General features: G+C 37.6%; 1 protein-coding gene across 5 annotated transcripts in view; it reads right to left on the bottom strand.

Moving 5' to 3' along the window:
* ADAMTSL1 (ADAMTS like 1) overlaps positions 1 to 23,735 on the bottom strand; it is a 1,044,920-nt gene that overhangs the window by 401,934 nt on the left and 619,251 nt on the right. For all 5 annotated transcript variants that reach the window (XM_070480552.1, XM_070480554.1, XM_070480555.1 and 2 more), the window contains one exon: positions 4,737 to 4,782. In XM_070480552.1, coding sequence (XP_070336653.1) covers positions 4,737 to 4,782 — 46 coding nt within the window. The remainder of the gene's footprint in view (positions 1 to 4,736; positions 4,783 to 23,735) is intronic.

Here is a 23,735-nt window from a genome sequence, read left to right as displayed (position 1 = left end):
AGCCTTGTCATTTTTCCTAAAAAGAGCAGGGACTGTCCAATGGGAAAAACTGGATGAACTACATCCTTAGGAATGAAAATAGCCTGCTTGGATCAGGTAGAAATGGTATAAGAAGGTACCATGACTCCAAGAACCATGTGAACCTCATGGACACTTTAACTTTCTTATATTGATATATTCTGTGTATACAGTGATTAACAATAAAACCTTAAAAGCACATGAGCTGATAATTCAGTTGAGCCAAAAAAACTGGTAATCTAAGGAGATCTTTCCTCTTCCTCAGTTTTGGGGAACAAGAATCCAAAGAAATGCTGTATACAGCAAGTCCAAAGAATAGAAATAGAGAGTGAATCTCTGGAGGAGAAGTGGCTCAGAAGAGGCCTAGGAAGCTGTCCAGGGATTAACAAGTGACCTCGGAGGCTTAACTAATAAGCGGCCCTCAAGTTTTTCCAAAACAAGCAACTAAAAGGGGAATATTTAATTGAATTGTTCTGAACTTCTTAGTTTGAAAAAATTGGAATGTGGTTATGAAAAAATTCTTTCTTATGAAATTTTTCGTTTGTATTTTTGGCAGTGTTGCTTCTGTCATGGCCAAAAGCCAGAAAAAAAGCATTGAATTACTTGAAGACTCTAGGTTCTCATAAAAAATTCAGTGTCAGTTTGATTCTACAAGCTGCAAAGAGTTGGCTCGTGCTATTGATTTTAAGTAATGTTAGGTCAGCCTTAGCCTCATCTGCCCAGGGAAATGCTCATAATGATAACAAGGAAGTTTTGGGCTGTTTCTGAAGATCTTAAAGGAAAGAGTAGGCAGACATCTGCTCGTGATGCTTTAAGCATTCACATCTACTTAGGATAGTCTGGACCCTTACTATTAACCTTAAAGCAAGAAAGAAAAGGCATGGTAGTTAAGGAGTTTTCTTTAAAAACATCATGTCTGTGTGTTTTTCATATTTTATAATTCATTTAATTAAAAAATGTTTTCATTATGTTTGCTTTTGTGTGTTTTTTTTCATTGGAGTACAGTTGATTCACCATTTTGTATTAGTTTCAGGTGTACAGCAGAATGATTCAGTTATACATACATATATCACTATTTTTGCAGAATCTTTTCCCTTATCAGTTCAGTTCAGTCCCTCAGTCGTGTCCGACTCTTTGTGACCCCGTGAATCGCAGCACGCCAGGCCTCCCTGCCCATCACAAACTCCCGGAGTTTACTCAAACTCATGCCCATTGAGTCGGTGATGCCATCCAGCCATCTCATCCTCTGTCGTCCCCTTCTCCTCCTGCCCCCAATCCCTCCCAGCATCAGGGTCTTTTCCAACTTATAAAATATTGAGTACAGTGTCCTGTGCTATACAGTAGGTCCTCATCAATTATTTATTTTAAATATAGTATATTTATGTGTATATATGTTAACACCCAAACTCCTTATTTATCCCTCCCCATCGCCTCCTTTGGTAACTATAAGTTTGCTTTTATGTTGTGTGCTTTTAAAATGATTATATATATATATACACACACACACACACACACACACACACACACACACACACATATATATCACCACAATAAAAAGGATCATAAAGAAAACCAATGAGCTATAGCATATTTATACCAAAATTTTTTCATACTGTAACTACAACAAACTGTCAATAACATTTTTAAAAAATGTAACTAAAGTCACCACAGTTATTTGATCTTTTTAATTAATCAGCAGTTGAGTGAGGGATGTGTGTGTGTGTGTGTGGTGAAGAAGACAACGCTATGGGTTATGTTATATGTCACTAGCATCTTAAATGGAAATAGAGAAATGAACTAGGTAAAATATCCTATTGAACAATTGCTTCTGCTTCCAATTATCATGCCTTCTAGTCGCTTATGTTCCTGGTCAGGCATTTATATAAAATTATACTGTTCACTCATTTTAGTTTTTTTCATATTATCTGTCTTCTGGCCAGGGGTCACCTCCACTGTCCATCTCATTTTTTTACAAGAAAAATTTATTGAAGTATAGTTGATTTACAATGTGTTAATTTCAAGCATACAGCAAAGTGAACCAGTTATACATATACCCACTCTTTTTAAAATTCTTTTCCCATATAGATTATTACAGAGTATTAAGTAGAATTCTCTGTGCTATACAGTAGGTCTTTATTAGTTATCTTATATATAGTCATGTGTATATGTCAATCCCCAAATCCTAATTTATTCCTCTACTTCTGCTTTGCCTTTGTTAACTATAAGTTTGCTTTCAACATCTATGACTTTATTCCTACTTTGTAAATAAGTTCATTTGTACTATTTGGATAAAGAAGATGTGTTACATATACACACTGAATATTACTTTACCATAAAAGAGAATGAAATGATGCCATCTGCAGCAACATGGATGGACCTAGAGATTACCAAATTAAGTAAAGTAAGTCAGACGGAGAAAGACAAATATTGTATGATATTGCTTATATGTGGACTCCACTGTCCACTTTTAGGGGGCATCTCAGTATTGCCAGACTAAGACCTAACACGCTCTGGACCATGTTCTCTTTAAGAGCAAGTTCTCTAACCTCAGTCAAACCCACTCTGCTATAACAACGTGGTCTTCAAAAGTTTTCTATATCCTCAATTTGTGTCTGTTTTTAAGAACACAGTTTATGTCCTTTCCCTATATCAAGATTCCTTCTCTTCTTGTCACCCAATGTTGGCTTCGGGACCTGTGGCATCAACTCTACTCTTACCTGCAAATATCATCAAGCTCGCCCTCCAGATCAAACTCATCTCTCAGGGCTCTCTTATTTAAACAAACAAAACAAAGCACCACATCCTCCCACCCTTCTGTGGCTCTACAAATGATGAAGTGTCTCTGTTAGCACTTTATAAGAACAACAGACCTACAGATTCCACTTCTTTATTAATATGCTTTGTGTACTGCCATCTTGATTTCATTTCTGATACACCAGAGTAACTGCTTCTGGCCTGGAGAATTCCATGGACAGAGGAGCCTGGGGTCACAAAGAATTGGACACGACTGAGTGACTTGCACTTTCACTTTTCTCTCAAATCTCTCAGTGTTCACACTTTTGATAATGACATCCACCATTCTTCTAGAAGACCAGTACTCATTTTGCATTCAACAAATATCTACTGTATGCTTAATATATATATATAAGTTCTAGGCACTGGGCATGAAGGAGTGGACAAGGTAAATGAGGCTCTATCTATGCTTAAGGAATTTACATTCCAGAGTTGGGGAACAGAACATAAATAAGTACTCAAATAACATAGGGACTTTCCTGGTGGTCCAGTGGTTAAAAGTCCATCAGCCAACGCAGGAGACATGGGTTTGATCTCTGGTTGGGGAACTAACATCCCACATTCCTAGGGGCAACTAAGCTCACACACCACAACTAGAGAAGCCCACACTCTACAAAAAAGAGCTTGCACAGTCAAAAAAAAAAAAAAAAAGCTAAATATGATTGATTGACTATTGTGAGAGTTGGGGCCAAGAAATGGGACAACTATATTAGATAAAGTAGTCAAGGAAACCTCTTTGAAGAGGTGGCATTTGAGCTGAGATCAGAATAAGGAAGATGCTCATCATGCGAACATAAAAAAAAAAACTTATTTAAGAAAGCGATTCAGAAGCACTAGAGCTCTAAACATGCACGTAAAACATTCCTTTACTCCTACTCCAACTTCTCACTCTAATTAAATCACTTGGGAAGTCTTAGAGAGTGACTTTAATTTTGATCTCTAATATCTATTTCCTCCTGTTTCAGCCCTCATTACTTCTTGCTCTCCACTTGTTTCGTGTTCCAGTGCATCCCTCATCATTACAGAATTAAACTTCCCAAAGTAGAACTCGACAATATCCTTTTCTCACTCCACAACTTCTGGTGACCCTCCATTAGTCACTGAAGGAATATAAACTTGGAAGCTTAATATTCAAATCTCTTCATAGTGTAACCTTAAAATATCTTTCAATTCTTCTCTTCCATACTGCTAAGCACAGTCCTATTTAAATTCATGTTCAGAACACACCTTCAATATTTCTGTCTCCAAAGTTGCCTGTTAATGTCTCCTCCACTTGGACTGGCTGTCATCCCCTCCCACCCAGTCTGGGCCAATCACAGCCTTTCTAGGCTTCTCAGTCCTATGTCAAATCACCTCCTTCTAGAAGGCCCTTCAGATTTCTCTCTGCTTTTAACCCACAAGAACTTAATCCCTTTCTTTCTACATTTGTCAGCATCTGTCTTCTCTTGCTACATCCCTTACCAGAACATAGATGTTTTAAGACAGCGACCACATGCTATTTATCCTTGTAGTAGTTCAGTGCCTCACATACAGTTGGTATTGAACAGTATTTGTTAAACGAATGAATTTATCAAATCTGAGTTTGATGAACTGATGTTTATTTCATGATTCCCAAGTGGCTTCCCTTTTCTCATTTCTCTTTTTGCTTTCAAGAGACCTAGACGTGAAGCCAGAAAGCAGAGAAGAAACACAGTTCTTATTTTTAAATAGTGTAGTTAGTTTCAATCTGGCCAAGTGATTAAAAGTTTGCCTTGAGGAATGTTAAAAATACCTATTTTTTGATGTATATACTCCATATACCATGAAATAAATAACTCTTCATGATATACTAATTAGTTGATATCTGCTTAGGATACCTGAGACTGCTTAGCATTATTCAGGGCTTAAAAAATACATTATCACAATCATAGAACGTTAATGCTTACCACATTACTGCATGTTCTATATCGGATATTTCTTCCCTCACAGCTCCTGGGGGAGGGAAAAAAAAACAACTCATTACCACCAATGAAAGGCCCCAAATTTCAATGGTTTTCTTAGAAAGTCAATTTCCTCTTTAATACCAGTATAAGAGCCTCTGTCTTCTTTTGAGTATGCCCTTGTAGGAGTTACTATCAAATACTAAATAGAGCAGACCTAAAGAAGCCATATACACAAACTGATTTCTCCACTAGACTTGAAACTAAGTATTAATTTTGCTTCAAAAGTTGTCAAAATAAGTACAGCAAGTTCCCTAAATACGAACCTTCAAGTTGAACACGTGCAAAGATGTGAACGTGAGTTCACACAGCCAATCATGTAAGTTAGTTCATGGGTCTGGTGCACATTGTCACATGTGTGAATCCTTTACACATGTACTTTTGTGTACTTAACTGTATGGTACTGTATAGAGTACAGTAGTATAGTACCTTTATTTCAAGCCCAGGATGTCAGCAAGCATAAAAACAGCAGAGATGTAGCTGGTACTGCTAAGAAGCACCAGGAATTGGAGGTCCAGAGAAAGGATAGAGAGAAACAAGTGGAACAAGAAGTAATTGAAGGACCAGACAGAGTCATGATGGAGTAAATGGCAAAGGGATTTTCTTTATTTGAGGAGGCACTGTTAAGTTTTTTGAGGCACAGGACTGGAACACAGAATGATATACAAAGGTTGCAGCAGTCATTCAGAATGCAATCCAGTGCTACTGTGTCATCTATGATGAGAAAAAAAGAACTACTATCCAGACATCACTGGATTCTTCTTTCAAAGGGATAGATAGAACTGAATCCAGCAAAGAACCAGAACTTGTGCCAACAATGTCAGGCGTGACTGAAATTGCAGCTTTCCCTCCATCTCCTATTACTGACGACACTTCAGCTCTCCTATCTCCCACCCCTTCTCCCTCTCCCGTCAATAACTCTCCTTGCCTGTTCAGTAGATGCCAGGCCCTGTACGCTACCTGTTGTACTGTACTATTGTACTTTTCAAGGTACTGCACTGTAAGATTAAAAACTTTTATTTCTCGTGTTTGTTTTTTTGTGTATTATGTGTGTGCAAGGTGTTATAAACCTTTTATGGTACAGTACTACATAGTCAATTGTGTTAGCTGGACACTTAGGCTAACTTTGTTTGGCTTACGAACAAATTGGATTTACGAATGTGCTCTGGGAACAGAACTTACTTATATGTAGGGGACTCTTACTGTAGTTATTGCTGTTTAGTCACTAAGTTGTGTCCAACTCTTTGCGCCACCAAGGACTGTAGCCTGCCAGGCTCCTCTGTCCAAAGGATTTCCCAGGCAAAAACACTGCAGAGGGTTTCTATTTCCTTCTTCAGGGGATCTTTTCAACCCAGGGATCGAACTCACATCTCCTGCATTGACAGGTAAATTCTTTACCAATGAGCCACTAGAGAAGTCCACTGTACTTACAGTGAGTATGTATTTAATCGAATTTTAATATAAGACTTCCTGAAAAATATTAATTTTAATTATTTCTTAATATCTCAATTATTTCTGATACAAAATTAAAGATAGATTTCACTAATATGATAGATCTCAGATCTTGATATGATAAAAATTAGACTTAACATTCAACGTATTTCTTAAAATTACACATTTGAGGATACAAAAAATCATAATTCTTAGAGCAATAGTTTCAATGCTAAAGTACACGCTCATTGTAGAGGTTTTAGAAATGAAAGATGACCCCAAAGGAAAAAATCCCATACTCCCATTGTTGTCTCATGTAAAGATAATTATCTTATTTTGATATATTAATTTCTTTCCAGTTCAGAGGAAATAATAGTACTTCTACAATTTCATAGCCTGCTTTGTTTCCACTTAAAGTTTTTGAAGGTATTTCTCACACTACTAAGTAACTTTAAAAATATCATTTTGAGAGCTACATACTATTCCATCAAGTGATGTAACTTATAAAATCATTCTTTCATTTCTTGTCATTTAAGTAATTTCCAACATAGAGGTTGATAAATGATAGTGTGATAAATCATGCCCATGTATGTTTTATCCAAGTTTCTGACTATGTCTTTAGAAAAGATAAGTTTCTAAAAGTGGAATTATGACACTAAAAGAAATGAACTTTTATAAGGCTCTTGATAAATACAGCCAAATTGTATTCCATAAAGGCTGTACTACGACATACTCCCACCAGCAATACGAGGGAGTTTCCATTTTACTGAACTCTTGTGAACAGAAGCAGTCAATTTTTGATGAACCGTTCAATGATGGCATAAGAACAGCAGTACTCTGCTCTTTTCAAAATAAGTTACACTTTAAAAAAAAAGTAAAATGTAATATGACATTCTGAGAGAATGATTATACTAATAATAAATAACTATGGAATTCCGGGTACATTTCTGACGTTTTTTTGTACATTAGAATCCTAGGAGACAGGGTACTATCATGACCCATTTTATGGATGAGATCATGGAAGCTTAGGGAGCTTAAGTAACTTGCCAAAATCACACAACTAGTAAACAGTAGAGCTGAGATTTGAAACTGAGCCACTCAGAGCTTACACACATAACTGTGATGCTTCACTGTCCCAATTTTCTTGTTTGTTCAACACACCTCTATTATGAGGTGGGCAATGCATTTACCTCTGGGAATACAAAGAAGAAGGAGTATGACTTAGTCTTCACTGTTAAGAAAATTACTCATACAATTCTGACTTGGTGTAAGAAATGCTAGATAGTATTTGTGTTAGGTCTTCAGAACACTATCAAAAAAAAATGTCATCTGAAAATATGATTGCTGTTGTTCAGTTGCTCAGTTGTGTCCGACACTTTGCAACTCCATGGACTGCAGCACGCCAGGTTTCCCTGTCCTTCACCATCTCCCAGAGTCTGCTCAAACTCATGTCCATTGAGTCAGTGATGCCATCCAACCATCTCATTCTGTGTAGTCCCCTTCTCCTCCTGCATTCTCTCTTTCCCAGCATCATAGTCTTTTCCAATGAGTCAGCTCTTTGCAACAGGGGGCCAAAGTATTGGAGCTTCAGCTTCAGCATCAGTCCTTTCAATGAATTTTCAAAGTTGATTTCCTTTAGGATTGACTGGTTTGATCTCCTTGCTGTCCAAGGAATTTACAAGAGTCTTCTCCAGCACCATAGTTTGAAAGCATCAACTCTTTGGCACTCAGCCTTTGGGTAAAATACAATTACCCAAAGGCTATCTTAGACAGATAGAAAGGTCATAGGCTTGAAGACTTGGCTATAACCAGACTGACTATATTAATATGCACTCAACAACAGAATGGGACCAAGGAAAGACAAGGCTGGCCAGAACCATAGAAAAAAAGGAGAATGAAAGAGATACTAGGTTGTCAGTGCCCTGCCCAACAATGGCCCAGGCTAATGTCCAATGATCCTCCTGATCCCCTTGGCCAGGTTGTTGCCATCACAGCACAGATGCCTTATTCCAACCTACCTGATGCCAGGGAGTTTTTTTCTTATTCCAGAAACATCCCTCATTATAATACTATGTTGATTAAGCCATTTGCCAAAAGCAGTCTTTTTTTATATGACTGCTAAGAGGCAGAGGGGCTGGTTATGCTGCAATGGGTATGGTTCATGTTATGGACATGTAAGTGAATAAATCATTTTTATTGTAAGTGAATAAATTAGCATTTTAATTAAATATTAATCTCACAGGCCAAGTCACTGTGAGTCTACCTCCAAGAGAAGGATCTGTTCTTTGGGTGATTGCTAAAAATATATCAGGTTTCTGAGTTTAAAAAAATGAGACATAGGCTCCAGCTTATGATAAATTTTATATGGCAATTAATTCTGTGACCTGGAGGTCTTTGGTAGCATGCCATGTAGACATCAGTGTTGGCTGAATGTGGTATGTTTTTTGATTTTGAAATTCCTGGAGCATATGTGACGTAGTGTAGTGGTCAAAACTAACCACTTTGAAAGCAGAGTCTCCTTTCTGAAATCCTTCCCCTATTCCTTAGTTTCTATACCTCAGTTTTGTCATCTTTAAAATGGAATAATAATACTCATCTCCTGGGATTATTATGAGGAGGAACCGAGTTAACATTTGTGAAGCAGTTCAAACAGTGCTTCACATATAGAAGCATTATGTAGACATTCAACAAAGTAATTGTGTAAAAGATGTAAAAATATAATAGATATTAAAAGAGATGAAAGATAAGTGGAGAAGAAACCATAGGCAAAGATGCAGAGGAATGAAAAGATATGGTGTGTTTCTACATTTTCAAGCAGTTATGGAGTTTTGGGTGTATACAGGGAATTGCAGGAGATAAAAATGCCTTCTAGCCATGAACTTTGCAGTAGGTAAAGGGGACCCACTGAGGCAGTTAAAACAAAGTAGATCCAATGATGATTTCTTGCTTGTGAGCTCTGGCATTAATCATGAAGACTTTAAAATGCTATGTTTTTCACACTTCTTTTATTTTCCTAACCTTATCTCCCTGAAAGGAATAATGGAAACACATCTGAACTAGGAGTTTGATGATGTGAGTCATAAATTTTGCTCTTTCCCTTGCATAAGTCTCTCAGCCCCTCAGGTTTTGCTTCCTCATCTGTCAGCTAGACATCACTGGATCTGGAAATGGCCCTGCCTAAAGTTGTGATGCTTTTGAACTGTGGTGTTGGAGAAGACTCTTGAGAGTCCCTTGGACTGCAAGGAGATCAAACCAGTCCATCCTAAAGGGGGAAATCAGTCCTGAATATTCGTTGGAAGGACTGATATTGAAACTGAAACTTCAATACTTTGGCCACCTGATGCGAAGAACTGACTCATTTGAAAAGACCCTGATGCTGGGAAATATTGAAGGCAAGAGGAGAAGGGGACAACAGAGGATGAGATGGTTGGATGGCATCACCAACTCGATGGACATGAGTGAGCAAGCTCCAGGAGTTGGTGATGGACAGGGAAGTCTGGTATGCTGCAGTCCATGGGGTAACAGAGTCAGATACGACTGAGTGGCCAAACTGGCTGAAAGCTGTATTCACCGAGATAACTCACACAAGCTGTATTCAAATACCAAAAGGTTATTATAGACGTAATGCTTACAAAAATAAAATAAAACCCCACCAAAAAGCAGAAAAATACATACTTCAATACTTTAAATCAGCCTTTTCCTAGATATTTTAAAGTATGAATACCTATGCATGTTTCAAAATCATCCTTGATATAGAATGAGAGATTATTGTACTAAGTGAAGTAAATCAGATAAAGACAAATATATGATATCACTTATATGTAGAATCTAAAAATTATAAAACATAACATACTCACAGATACAGAAAATACACTGATGAGTATCAAAGGGGAAAGGCAGAGGGAAGGTAAATTAGGAATACGGGATTAACAGATATACACTACTATATATAAAATAAACAAGGATTTACTGTATAGCACAGGAAACTATATTCAGTATCTTGTAATAACCTATAATGGAAAAGAATCTGAAAAGCATCTATATCTACACCTCTCTCTTATATATATATATATATATATATCTGAATGCCTTGCTCTACACCTGAAACTACCACAATATTGTAAATCAACTATAGTTCAATAATTTTTTAAAAAAGCATCCTTAGATAATAGGAGATATAAGTATACAATGTAAAAGTTTGAATTAAATGCTTTTCATTTAGCAAATGCAAAACAAAAACAAAGACAGTAAATAAAATACTTGCCATCATTTCTAAAGAACAACCTGCAATTATCTAACACCTAAAATGATTTGCAAATAATTTAATTCTGCTGCTAAATTAAGTCTTCCTTTTACTGTATTGTATTACTTTTTGAGTGAGAGATTATTTGAGTGAAATATGATATTAAATCCTGGAGAAGAAAATGGCAACCCACCCCATTATTTTTGCCTAGGAAACCCCATGAACAGAGGAGTCTGGTGGGCTACAGGTCATCGGGTCGCAGAGTCGGACACGACTGAGAGACTAAACAACAATGATATTTAAGCAGTAATATTTGAGTTTGGAAAAGTCTTTATTATTAAAAGACATTACCAAATTGTGGACAATAATATTAATACTAACCTCTACTATATGTATACTGAGTGCTATAGATATCTGGTTCAGTATTAGGTATTCTGTGCACATTATTTCTACCTCTTCCATCAACTGGAAGGTTTTATCACTCCCACTTAATAGGTGAGAAAACTGAGGCTGAAAAAGGCTAGGAGGCTGAAAATCACATACATAAAAAGAGAGAACTAGGGATTGAAACTCAGATTTGCCTAACGTCAAAGTATATAAAACAATAATAATACAAAAGGAACAAGATATACTTAAGATGTCTAAAATACTGACAGTAGATCAAATCTGGGAGGCTGAGCTGAGGAGTTCACTGCATCTTATTCTCCACATCAATATATCACCTGCTTTTCAATTCTGAGAAATCCAGTGAGTAAATGACACCTAGATACACTCTGTACATTTGGAACATCTCTAAGAGAACCACACTCCTCAGTAAAATGCAGTGTGAAAGAACTTTAGTGAAAAAAACTTGCAGTTTTTAAAAGTTCAAGTTTATTAAAGTTGAATACAAATTTTACTTAAGTAACAAAGTGACTATTTCACCACAAGGATTTTAATTCTTGCCAAGCATGAATTTCTTCATCCAAGGCATTTATCTGGGCACAAAAGCCTCATGTGAGAATTATGCAGTAAAAAATATTTTCTTCCCTTTTAAAACTTCTTTAAAAAATAGCCTGTTAATATAAAACAGCTGAATGATTTTCTTCACATTTTAACAAAATAAAATTCACCTCTGGAAAGGAAAACAAGCATTAGAAATTTCAGCCCAAAATGGTTTCCGAGGAAAGTTATAGGCCATCAATAACAAATGATTTAAGTAAATGCGCCTGCTCAATGCAAACTATGAAATAGTTACAGGACTGTACTTAGTGAGTTAAGTATTGGACCAATTAATGAATCAGAAACTGGTTCGAGTATAAAAGAACAAAATATAAAAACTATATATTTTGAAACCAAATTTGAACAGAGATTTCCTTATTGATATCAGCACTTCACTCCTAACCAGTCATTTATTAATTTTGACTTGTTCCTTTTCTCAACTACAAGCTATTATTTATGAATTATTCAAACTTTAATTCACTTATAATGAGATTAGTATAGGCTTGAAGAATACTTTATTGGTCTCCAATTAACACATAACAAGCCATCCAAACTCTTCCAATACTTAAAATCCTGATGTTATCCTTGTTTCAATTACCATAATTTAACGATCTTAGAAGAGATGACTTGCCATAGAAAGTTAAAAAGCTCCCTTTCTAGGCTTTAGCCATCTGTTGGCTTTTTTTGTCCCTGCTTTCTTAAGTCTTTAAAAGAGGAAGGTATATTTGATTTATCTCTCATTAAGAATTTTAAAAATCTGATAAAATACATCTATTTAAATTACAAATTTTTCTCATCTCTTTTCTAAACAAACAGATTCTTCTGGTGAAATAACCAGACTCATCCTTGGTGTTAGTGTATCATTTCAAGAAAATCTGGTAATTATGTACTTTCAATACCAGAGTTCTTAAGGACAATAACACTTATATTAGGCTCCTGAAGCTTTGCCTTTGATTACCTAAAACCAAAGAGTGCTGTTAAGTAAGAACAGGTTACTATATTTCTCTGAGTACCTCCTGCCTTTCAAATATGGACTCATGGGCAAAGAATTTTGAAATAAGAGTGTTCATCTGCTTCTCTCTCTCTCTTTTTTAATCATCCAAAAGGAAACTATGTGCTCTTTACAAGAGAACAGGCCTAAAACCATGTCAGCAACTCACACCAGGACAACTCTGGGTCCTTTAGATTGTGGGGCCGAAAATGACTCTGCTTTGGAGAAGACCAACAGTTTGAGGGCTTCACGGAGTACTAGAGCACTGCTTTCCTCCTTCACTTCAAGTGAAACTTTCAGTGTTCACGGGAGCCAGAGGGCAGGAGGGGGTCATCTAGGAGCCAGTTAAAATACTTCTCCATTTCTGGGGCTTTTTACAAAGACCTCAAGAGGAATAACAAATTCTGAGAACACCCAGGAGAACCAAGTGCAAATGCACCGTTGGGCTGCTCCTCGCGTTCCATAGACACGTTATCATAAGCATTTCTTTTGGGAATTGACACTTGATACCAATGAACTTGACCATTAAAAAAGAAGTTACATGAACCTGTGGACACTGTGTGTAATGTTATTCTTAGAAGCTCACTGTCCTAATCCATGGGTCAAGCTGGATGCAGAAAACCTAGGGACTAGAACTGGAGGTGCATGCACCGCAAAGGGTTAGCAGTGGTCTTGCTTTGCACAAGGGAGAAAAGGAGTTAGAAGACATGCATCCTCGTGACTCTCCTAAGTCTCAAGGTCTCATTCTCCCCCTCAGATCTCTCTGTCTCACTCTTGTGCTTAAAAAAGTCATTCTTTAATGTTCTGTGTTTTATTCTATGTTTAAAACAGAATATCTTTCATGAGAATCAAAATGAGCCTTGTTTATGTAGAAACTTAATTTGTGTGACACTTGGTCCAAATAGGAGTCAATTCAACACTGTCCTTTCTTCAAAAATTATCTACATAAAAACAGAGAGTAGAATGGGGGTTACCAGGATCCTGGAGGTGGAGAAGTTGGAGAGATGTCTTTTAAGGGGATGAACTTGCAACTAGTAGGTAAATGAGTCCTAGAGATCTAAAGAACAGCTTAGTGATGATAGACAAGTCTATATTATAAACTTCAGAACTGCTGACAGACTAGTTCTTAATTGTTTCCAATATAAAAAGGCAACAATAATTTATGTGACATGATAGAAAACATTAACAATCATACTGCAGTGTATCATGAATTAAATCAACTTGTATACCTTAAACTTGTACATTTTATGTCAATTATACCCCAATAAAAAGTATCTATAGATGACTATGCTTATATTGTATATTCATGATATACAATATCTCTAAATAACAGAAATGTTCTAGTATGCATCCTTAGTGGTTTATCAATATTATTAGATAGAAATATTTTTAACAAACATTAATGAATGTTTATTGACTCTGAATATGAATCCTCTTCTATGCACCCAACCCCCTCAGCCATGTGCTCCCAGACAACCACCTATGTCTAATAATAAGAAATTCACTTACGAGAGTATCCATAACAAATAATGTTTAATCTGGTAATATTTGCCTATGAAAAACTGATCTTAAATATTTAAAAAAATGTGTTTGACCTTCTTCCTAGCAAACTTCATTTCTCCCCCCTCCCATTTAAGGTTAAAGCTCCTTCATCAGACAAAGCCACCAAAATTCTAGGAGTAATGTATTCTCAACACACACACAGCCTCCTGTGGAAAAGGGCCTTTGAAACAAGGAGACAGAGGTCTTTGGTGCTATGAAACATACAAATGCAAACATAAAAAACATCTCCCCTATTAAGCACTCAGTTGAAACGTCCGTGAATCCCGCAAAGGATGTCATTGTTTTGCACTGCCTCCTGCATGTGATATATCACGTAGCTCAAACAGGTCAGTGCTAAGGGAGAGATTTTTATTTTATTTTTTTTCTGGCTAGCTAGATATGCAAGCCAAACTATTATGACAACTTGATAAATGCAGCCTTTGAAAATGCTTTCTGTTGTAATAATACAACAAACAACAAGGAGGCATGCAGCCAGGCATCATCCATCAGGTGAGCTGGCTGGGAACAGACATGGCCCTGGTGTCATACCAGCTCTTCTCCATCTGCCAGGAACTCTGATGTGGCCTAAAGAACCAAAAGAGGAGTGTGCCCGAAAGCTGCATTTTGAAAACAATTTTAAACTGAAGAGGGGGTAATGGAATCTCACCCTGAAAAACAAAGCCATAAGATTGAGTCCTCGATGTGAAAGTGTTTCTTTGGCATAGGTAATGTATTTTTGTAACCTTAGTTTTACAATTCAACACTTCTGCTCTATGCTAATCTTTCATTATAAAAACGTTCTGAAGGCTCTGCCAGCTTGGAAACTCTGATTTATGTATACAGAGACAGTTACTATAACTTCATATGCAGACTGAATTCAATATAAATGGAAACCATGTAGGTTTAGGGAAAACAGTCTAAGATGACATCTCTGGATATTTGCTCTTCTCTTGACCCCAGGGAAGTAAGGAAAGTGTCTTTATACTTTTACAGATTCTTGAGCAGCAGCTCAGAGTCTGCAAAGCTGTTCAATTAAAAGTCAGACCCATGAGGATATTACAGACTGAATTTTGGAGTTTGTCCTGTGAGTTTTCAATTGGTTTATTCGCTATTATGAGTGTTTGGTATGTTCTAAATTACGACTAGAAAAACAAGTGCCAACTTTTTTCCCCAAACAAGTATGATTTTACATATCTCTGCCTGGTCTTCGAAGGCAGACATGCTACAACAAAGCATCAAGTTCTCACAAACATGGGCTAGGGTTATTAAAGTGAGGAGTGTGCTCATGTAATCAAAAGAGAAGAACACAAGAACAATGACACTGGAAACCACAGTGATCATGCCCAGCTTCTAATGAAACCAGAAACTGCTCCAAGTAGACTGCTCAGATAATCTAATGAGACAACATACAACACACCATCTCAAAGTGAAGATGAGACCCTGGGCAAGATGCTCGGGTTCATGAGCTTTGGTAGAATGCTTTCTGATTCACAGTCACTTCACACATTTATTGAGCATCCAAGGGGAACCAGTCCTAAGCCAAGCATTGTGAAAGGTACAACAGTGAGCACTCCCCTGACCCTTCTCAAAGCTATAATTTAGTTGTAAAGAAGTCCATGAGTCCAAATAGAACACATATCAGTACAATGTAGGATCAGCAACTAATGGGCATGGTCGGGAAACTAAATACGGAGAAACGTAGAGGGACCAATTGATGAGAGACAGAAGTAAGCTAGGAAGGTGATGTCTTAGGAGGGGTGTCATGATGGGCCATTTGAGTCCAAGAGGGTGATGGGAGAAGGGAGAATTCAAGAAACAGCCTTGGCCTGCAAGCCACAACTACTGAGCCCACGTGCCACAACTACTGAAGTCCGTGCTCCACAGCCTGTGCTCCACAATAACAGAAGCCGCCACCATGAGAAGACCTTGCACCAAAACTAGAGAGAAGCCCCGATTTACTGCAACTCACTGCAAGAGAAAGCCCTTGCACAGCAGTGAAGAACCAGCACAGCCAAAAATTATTTAATCAATGAATTAAAAAATTAAACAGCCTTCCCTCCCTACTCCAGCTTCTCAAAATATGGCAGTAGGTTTCTGGCCCCCACAGTCAATTCAGTCAATTCATTCAGTCTTGACTGAGAACCCACTGCATGCAAAGTAGGAAGCTATAAAGGAAAGCCAAGATAACACCTATGCCCATGGTGCTGATAGTTTAGTGGAGGACAGGGTCTTATAAATAGCTATAACACAAGTCAAGCTATGTAAAAGCCACTAAAAATGGTGAAAACAATGTCTTAGAAATACAGCAAAGTGAGACTGGGGGGCCACTGCTGGAAGTAACTTTAAACAACTGAGGGCTTGTGGGCAGGGGCAGCGGGAGGCATTTAAGAAGAGGGCTCTTCAGGAGAAGAGGCACAGAGTTGGTAGCGTGGCCCCCAGTTGAAAGGATCAGGACACAGATCTGCAGCCACCCAGGATGCTTGTCACTTTCGGAAAACAATTTTTTTTTAATGTATTTTTGCCTATTTTTCTGCTTTGTAGTTTATTTGTGTGATCTCTGAGCCCCAGTGCCCAGCAAAGCATGTTAGCACTCCACAAGCTTTTTTTGAAAAATGGAATGAAGGAGGGAGAGGGAGGGAAGGAAGAGAGAAGAGAGGGAAGAGAGGAGAGATGGAAGAAAGGAAGGAACAGAGGAAAGAAGGAAGGAGAGAGGAGGAAGGAAGATAAAGGATGAAGGTGTAGAACAGACGGAAATGCTATACAGATAATTTTAGGTCACAAAGAAATTTTGGCCTCATGTTTGATCTAATTTTTGACCCTGAAACCCAATTAAAATCTTTCTAAAATAAATTAAAGATGAAAAGTTTAAAATGAAATTAAATAGCTACCAAAGGAAAGAAACTTTGGCTCTTTTCTACAGACATGTTTCCTTTCACATATTTACTCAAAGTTGTATTTGTCTCTGCAATGCATCTGTCCCCTTGGAACGAGGGCAAGGGGTAGGGGCTGATGGACTGCTGCCTTTGGCTTGAGATCCACCAGCAGGAAGGACATGCACTTTATAATACATACACACATGCCATAAGGTTTGCAAATGATCTTACACTTGCTCAGTAGCCAAAAGAGGCAAAGAATGAGAATAAAAACAAATGTGTTTTAGCAACATCAAGTCCAACATTTCCATCTTCCCCATGAGGAAAATGTATATTATGAAACTCTAGGGCTCTCACAACCTCACCCCATACAACCCTGGAGCTGGGAATTTATGAATTATTTTGGCTAGAGACAAAAGTTCTTCAATCCGCCCATATCACCCAGATGTCTGATGCAAAATGAGAGCCTGGAGAATCACAACATTTTTCTTGAAAACTATTCATATTCAGAGCAGTTCTTACTCCTCTTCGTGTCTTACAGCAAAGTGGGTCACATATTTGATGTGGAGTTGAAAGGCACCTTAGACATTCTTTCAGTATAAATATGTATTGAACACCTAATCTGTTCCAAGCACTGTCCACATGACACGATAGTGTGTGTGTGCTAAGTTGCTCAGTCATGTCTGACTCTGTGCAGCCCCATGGACTGTAGCCCGCCAGGCTCCTCTGTCCATGAGATTCTCTAGGCCAAGAATACTTGAGTGGGTTGCTGTGCCCTCCTCCAGGGGATCTTCCTGACCCAGGTCTCTTAGATCTACCTGCATTGGCAGGCAGGTTCTTTACCACCAGTATCACCTGGGACGCTCAAGACATCATCAATGAGCCACTAAACCCCACATCCAACGTCATACAGCTAGAAAAAAGTAGGGCCAAGAGTCACAATTAGTAGTTTGATAAAAGAATAGAAAGGATAATTCACAAAATAGGATAAACCTTCTAACAAAGACAATGAAATATATATATATTTTTTTAAAGATCCAGGTTCCCAAGTAGTTGACTGCTTCCCACAGGAAAGGATCTTTTATCTTGACCAGTTAGTTCCACTCCAAAGGCAAGGTAGAGGCTGACTCTTAAGCTTTTTGAACTTGGCATATGTAGTTATGGGCTTCGGCTGATGATCACACATAAATGTAATGCTATTTATTGTTCTATACTTATTTTTTCTGTCTCGAGGTAAATAATTCATTCCCCAGTGTATGTAACTCTGATATCTCCCTTTGTTTCTCTTTTGCTCTTAATATCTGGTGCCCCCTTTTCTTTATTTTTTTTAATTTTTAGAAATTTTTTCATTTATTTTTATTAGTTGAAGGCTAATTACTTTACAATATTGTAGTGGTTTTTGCCATACATTGACATGAATCAGCCATGGATTTACATGTGTTCCCCATCCTGAACCCCCCTCCCACCACCCTCCCTATCCTATCCCTCTGGGTCATCCCAGTGCACCAGCCCTGAGCACTTGTCTCATGCATCCAACCTGGGCTGGTGATCTGTTTCACTTTCGATAGTACACTTGTTTCAGTGCTATTCTCTCAAAACATCCCACCCTCGTCTTCTCCCACAGAGTCCAAAAGTCTGTTCTGTACATCTGTGTCTCTTTTTCTGTCTTGCATATAGGGTTATCGTTACCATCTTTTAAAATTCCATATATATGCATTAGTATACTGTATTGGTTTTATCTTTCTGGCTTACTTCACTCTGTATAATGGGCTCCAGTTTCATCCATCTCATTAGAACTGATTCAAATAAATTCTTTTTAATGGCTGAGTAATATTCCATGGTGTATATGTACCATAGCTTCCTTATCCATTCGTCTGCTGATGGGCATCTAGGTTGCTTCCATGTCCTGGCTATGATAAACAGTGCTGCGATGAGCACTGGGGTGCACATGTCTCTTTCAGATCTGGTTTCCTTAGTGTGTATGCCCAGGAGTGGGATTGCTGGGTCATATGTGGTGCCTCCTCTTCTTTAAATCTCTCTCACAAGCACATAAACACACACACACACACCCTTTCTTTCCTCTATTCCCCAACCCCCACACTCAGTGGTTGAAACGGAGCAAAACAGGTAAACTCCCCTTTTCTGTTGTACAAACTGAGATCAAACAGGAAACAGAATTAAGGAAGTCTTTGGCGGGGGACAGGGATGATGACAGACGCTGAACTGAAGGTGGAACGTTAAACTCTATGATTGAGAAGTTTAATGAGCCTATATGCAGGGAAGGAACAGAGACAAAGATGTGGTGAGTGAACCCTGTGGACATGGGTGGGGGAAGGAGAGGGTGGGGCTAATCGAGAGAGCAGCAATGACATATATACACTGCCATGTATACAACAGACAGCTAGTGGGAAGCAGATGTATTAACACAGGGAGCTCAGCTCAGCACTCTGTGACTAGAGGGCTGAGATACAGTTGGGTGGGAGGCAGACACAAGATGGAGGGGATATATGTATACTTAGAGCTGATTCATGTTGTCGGACAGCAGAAACTAACACTACATTGCAAAGCAATTATATTCCAATTAAAAATAAATTTTAAAAATTTGCTGAAAGAAATTTTAACAAAATTGAGTTTGGAAAGTTGATCTCAGAGAATTTGCATAAATCACGCCAGTTACTGGGCATTAACTTAGTTATTCACTAACAACCTGGAGGCTTACAGAGTCATACCCATAGGCTTAATAATGGAATGGAAAAATTTTTGAGAAAATACTAAGTCTATTCACCACTCTGGGCAAGGTTGATATCGAGTGGGTGGTGGTTTTAGTCGCTAAGTAGTGTCTGATTCTTTCGCAGCTGTGCTGGGCTGCCCTGTCCATGGCATTTACCCAGGCAAGAATACTGGAGGGGGTTGTCATTTCCTCCTCCAGGGGATCTTCCTGACCCAGGAACTGAACTCGCGTCTCCTGCAGATTCTTTACCGCTGAACCACCAGGGAAGCTCTCTTGATTTTGAATAATACCAGAGAACTGGAGAACTACTCAGAAAGGTTATCACCATGGATCACAGGAGTACAGTGGCAAACCATTACTTTTATATCCTGACATGCTTGTGTCTATGACTTTTCTTCCCACACTGCAGATTAAGTCATTTGATAAAAACCTGAGAAATGTTAAACATAAATAAATCTCTTTACCAGAAAATATATTCTGTTTTTTTTTCATTACTCTAGCTTCTAGATTCTTAGATTGCTGGAGACAAATGTTACCATTTCACTATCATGCCATTCAGTAGAGAACAGTTCTGAAGTTCTAACAGTGGACACACATTAAAGTTATTAGGAGAGCTTTTACAAAATTACTGATAGTAGGGCTCCAACCCCAGAGATTCTACTTTAATTGGTCTTTGGTGGAGCCCTGATATTTGTATCACTTATAAAGCTTTCTAGGTGACTCTACAGTACAGCTGGGTTAAGAACCACTGCTACAGATTACTGTTGTTTAGTTGCTGAATGGTGGCTGACTCTCGTGATTTCATGGACTGTGGCCTGCCAGGCTCCTTCATCCATGGGATTTCCCAGGCTAGAATACTGGCGTGAGTTGCCATTTCCTTCTCCATGGGATCTTCCTGATCCAGGAATCGAACCCATGTTTCCTGCATGGGCAGGCAGATTCTTTACCACGGAGCCACCCAGGAAGCCCACAGAGTATTACCTATTTACAGAACTGGGAGAAATTCTCTTAGTTCTTAAAATACATTGCAACTATAAGCAGTAGAAACTCAATATTATGATAAATTCTCAATAGCAAATGCCTGTTCCTTGAACTTTATATCCTAAGTTATACCTAGGAACTTGTCTAATACATAGTAGATGTTCAACAAATATTAGCTAAGTGCATAAAAACAGAGATTCAGTCTTAAAGGTCATATGTTTCTAAGAATTTATTCATTTTTTTCTAGGTTTTCCTATTTTTTGGTACATAATGTTTCATAACAGTCCCTATCAGCCTTTTAATTTCTGAAGCATATATCATAATGTTTCCTCTTTCATTTCTGATTTTATTTATTTGCATCTTCTTTCTTTTCTCCCCCTCAGGCTAGCTAAGGGTTTGTCAATTTCATCTTTTCAAAAATCAAATTCTTGGTCTGGTTGATCTTTTCTATTGTTTTTCTATATTCTATTTGATTTATTTTTGCCCTAGTTCTTCTTACTTCTTTCCTCTGCTAAAATGTGGGCTTAATCGAAACATGTATATTATCTAGGGTGAAACAGATCACCAGCCCAGGTTGGGTGCATGAGACAAGTGCTCGGGCCTGGTGCACTGGGAAGACCCAGAGGGATCGGGTGGAGAGGGAGGTGAGAGGGGGGACCGGGATGGGGAATACATGTAAATCCATGGCTAATTCATTTCAATGTATGACAAAAACCACTGCAATGATGTAAAGTAATTAGCATCCAACTAATAAAAATAAATGGAAAAAAAAATAAATAAAATGCGGGCTTAGTTTGTTCTCCTTTTTCTAGTTCAGACCAATAACAAACAAAAATGTTGAAGGAATAATCTAAAACCTCATGACAAAGAAAAGTCCAGGACCAGATGGTTTCACAGGTGAATTCTAAAAAACATTTTATAAATAATTAATGCAATTTCTTAAATTCTTCCAAAAAGACAAGAGGGAATACTTTCAAACTCAAAACCTGAATAAGAAAAACAAAGCTTAAGGCATCAAACTGGTTTCAAACTATATTACAAAGTTTTAGTAATCAATACAGTATGGAACTGGAACAAAAACAGGCATATTGACCAATGGAACAGAATAAAGAGTCTAGAAACATACCTGTGCCTATACAGTCAATAAGCTTTGACAAGGTGCCAAGAACACAATGGGGACTAGGTAGTCTCTTCAATAAATGGTATTAGGAAAATTGGATAGCCATTTTCAAAAGAATGAAATTCTACGCTTATCTCATACCAAGTAACAAAAATTAACTCAAAATGGATGAAAGACTTAAATATGTCTTTATTAAACTATAAAACTGCTAGAAGAAAACATAGAGAATAAAGCTTCTTGACACTGATCTTAGCAACAATTCATTGATCATAACAGCAAATGCACAGACAACTGAGGCAAACATTGACAAGTGAAGTTGCATCAAACTAAAGAGCTTCTATACAACAAAGGAAACAATCAACAGAGTGAAATGTTAACCTACCTAGTGGAAGAAAATATTTGCAAACCATATGTCTGATAAGGGGTTAATATCCAAAATATATTTAAAAACTCATATAACTTGAAAAAAAAAACCCAATTAAAAAAAGCAGTCAAAGGACCTGAATAGACCTTTTTCAAAAAAAAAAAAAAAAAGACATACAAGTGGCCAAAAGATGCATGAAAATATGTTCATCATCACTATATGAGAGAAATGCAAATAAAAACCACAAGGGGACATCATTCACATCTGTTAGAATGGTTATCATCAAAAAGATAAGTGGGAGAAGATGTAGAGAAGAGGGAGCCTTATGCACTGTTGATGGAAATGTAAATTGGTGAAGGCATTATGAAAAACAGTATGAGGATTCCTTGTAAAATTAAAAACAACTACCATATGACCCAGCAATTTCACTACCAGGTATAAATCCAAAGGAAATGAAATCTGAATCTTGAATAGGCGTATACTCATGTCCATTGTAGCATTATTCATAATATAGGTAAGATATGAAAACAACTTAGAAGTCCCTAGATGAATGAATGGATAAAGAAAATGTGGTATGTACATACAATGGAATATTATTTAGTCTTAACAAAAATGGGGATCCTGCCATTTGTGGCAGCATAGGTGAACCTGAAGGACATCATGCTGATTGAAATGAGCCAGACACAGAAAGACAAATACCAAATGATTTTGCTTGTACGTGGAATCTAAAATAGTAAAATTCACTGAAGCAGAGAGCAGAACAGTGGTTGCCAAGTGTGGTGGGGGGCAGGTGGTGGGGGGAGATGGAGATGTTGGTGAAAGGGGATAAAGTTTCAGTTAGGCAAGATGAATGAGTTTTGAAGATCTAAAGTACATCATGATAATGACAGTTAAAAATGCTGTATTTTATACTTGAAATTTGCTAAGAACATAGATTTTAAATCTTCTCAACACACACACACACTAAATACATAGAAGGGATGGATACACTACTTGGCTTGATTGTGGTGATCTTTTCATGATGTATTCATTTGTCAAAACATCAAGTTATACACCTGAAATGTATATTATTTTTAGGTATCAAGAATACCTCAATTAATTAGCTTTTTAAAAAAAAATAAAACTCAGGAGAAATGAAAACTTCAGAAAATCTATTGAACTAACCAAATAAGGAATTTTTAAATAAACAGAAAAGGCCAGCCAGGAGTAACAGAGTCCCAGTATGGCTAGTAAAGGTTATGGACACCAAACACATTCCCAGCCATCTTTTATTCCAACAAACAGGTTTATGGGACAAACCAGGCATAAATTGGCCCCAAACATTCAGTTATTGGCCTTAGTGTATTCTGCTCCTGAAGGAAGATCAGATCATGGAACAAAACATCCTCCTAAAATATATGACCTGGAATATTAGAAGTACTGGTAATACATTTAGACTAGGCTTTGACCCAAAAGTAAAAGGAAGGCAACCGCAGACTCTCAAACATATATCCCCAAATGTGAAATCTCCTCAATATAAATGACGTGACTAGTCGGACTCTTTCTGAATTTGTGTATCTTTCTGTTAAACAAACCTCAGACATGTCCAAGAAAAACAAGGCTGATAACACACAACATTAGATGAAGAATAACAGATAAATCTTGCTTTGGGGCTCACTTGGGCTGAAAGTTCTAAAACCTCTTAAAAC

Source organism: Odocoileus virginianus, chromosome 18 (assembly GCF_023699985.2).
Source record: "Odocoileus virginianus isolate 20LAN1187 ecotype Illinois chromosome 18, Ovbor_1.2, whole genome shotgun sequence".
Lineage (NCBI taxonomy): Eukaryota > Metazoa > Chordata > Mammalia > Artiodactyla > Cervidae > Odocoileus > Odocoileus virginianus.
This window is presented reverse-complemented; position numbering and strand designations above follow the sequence as displayed.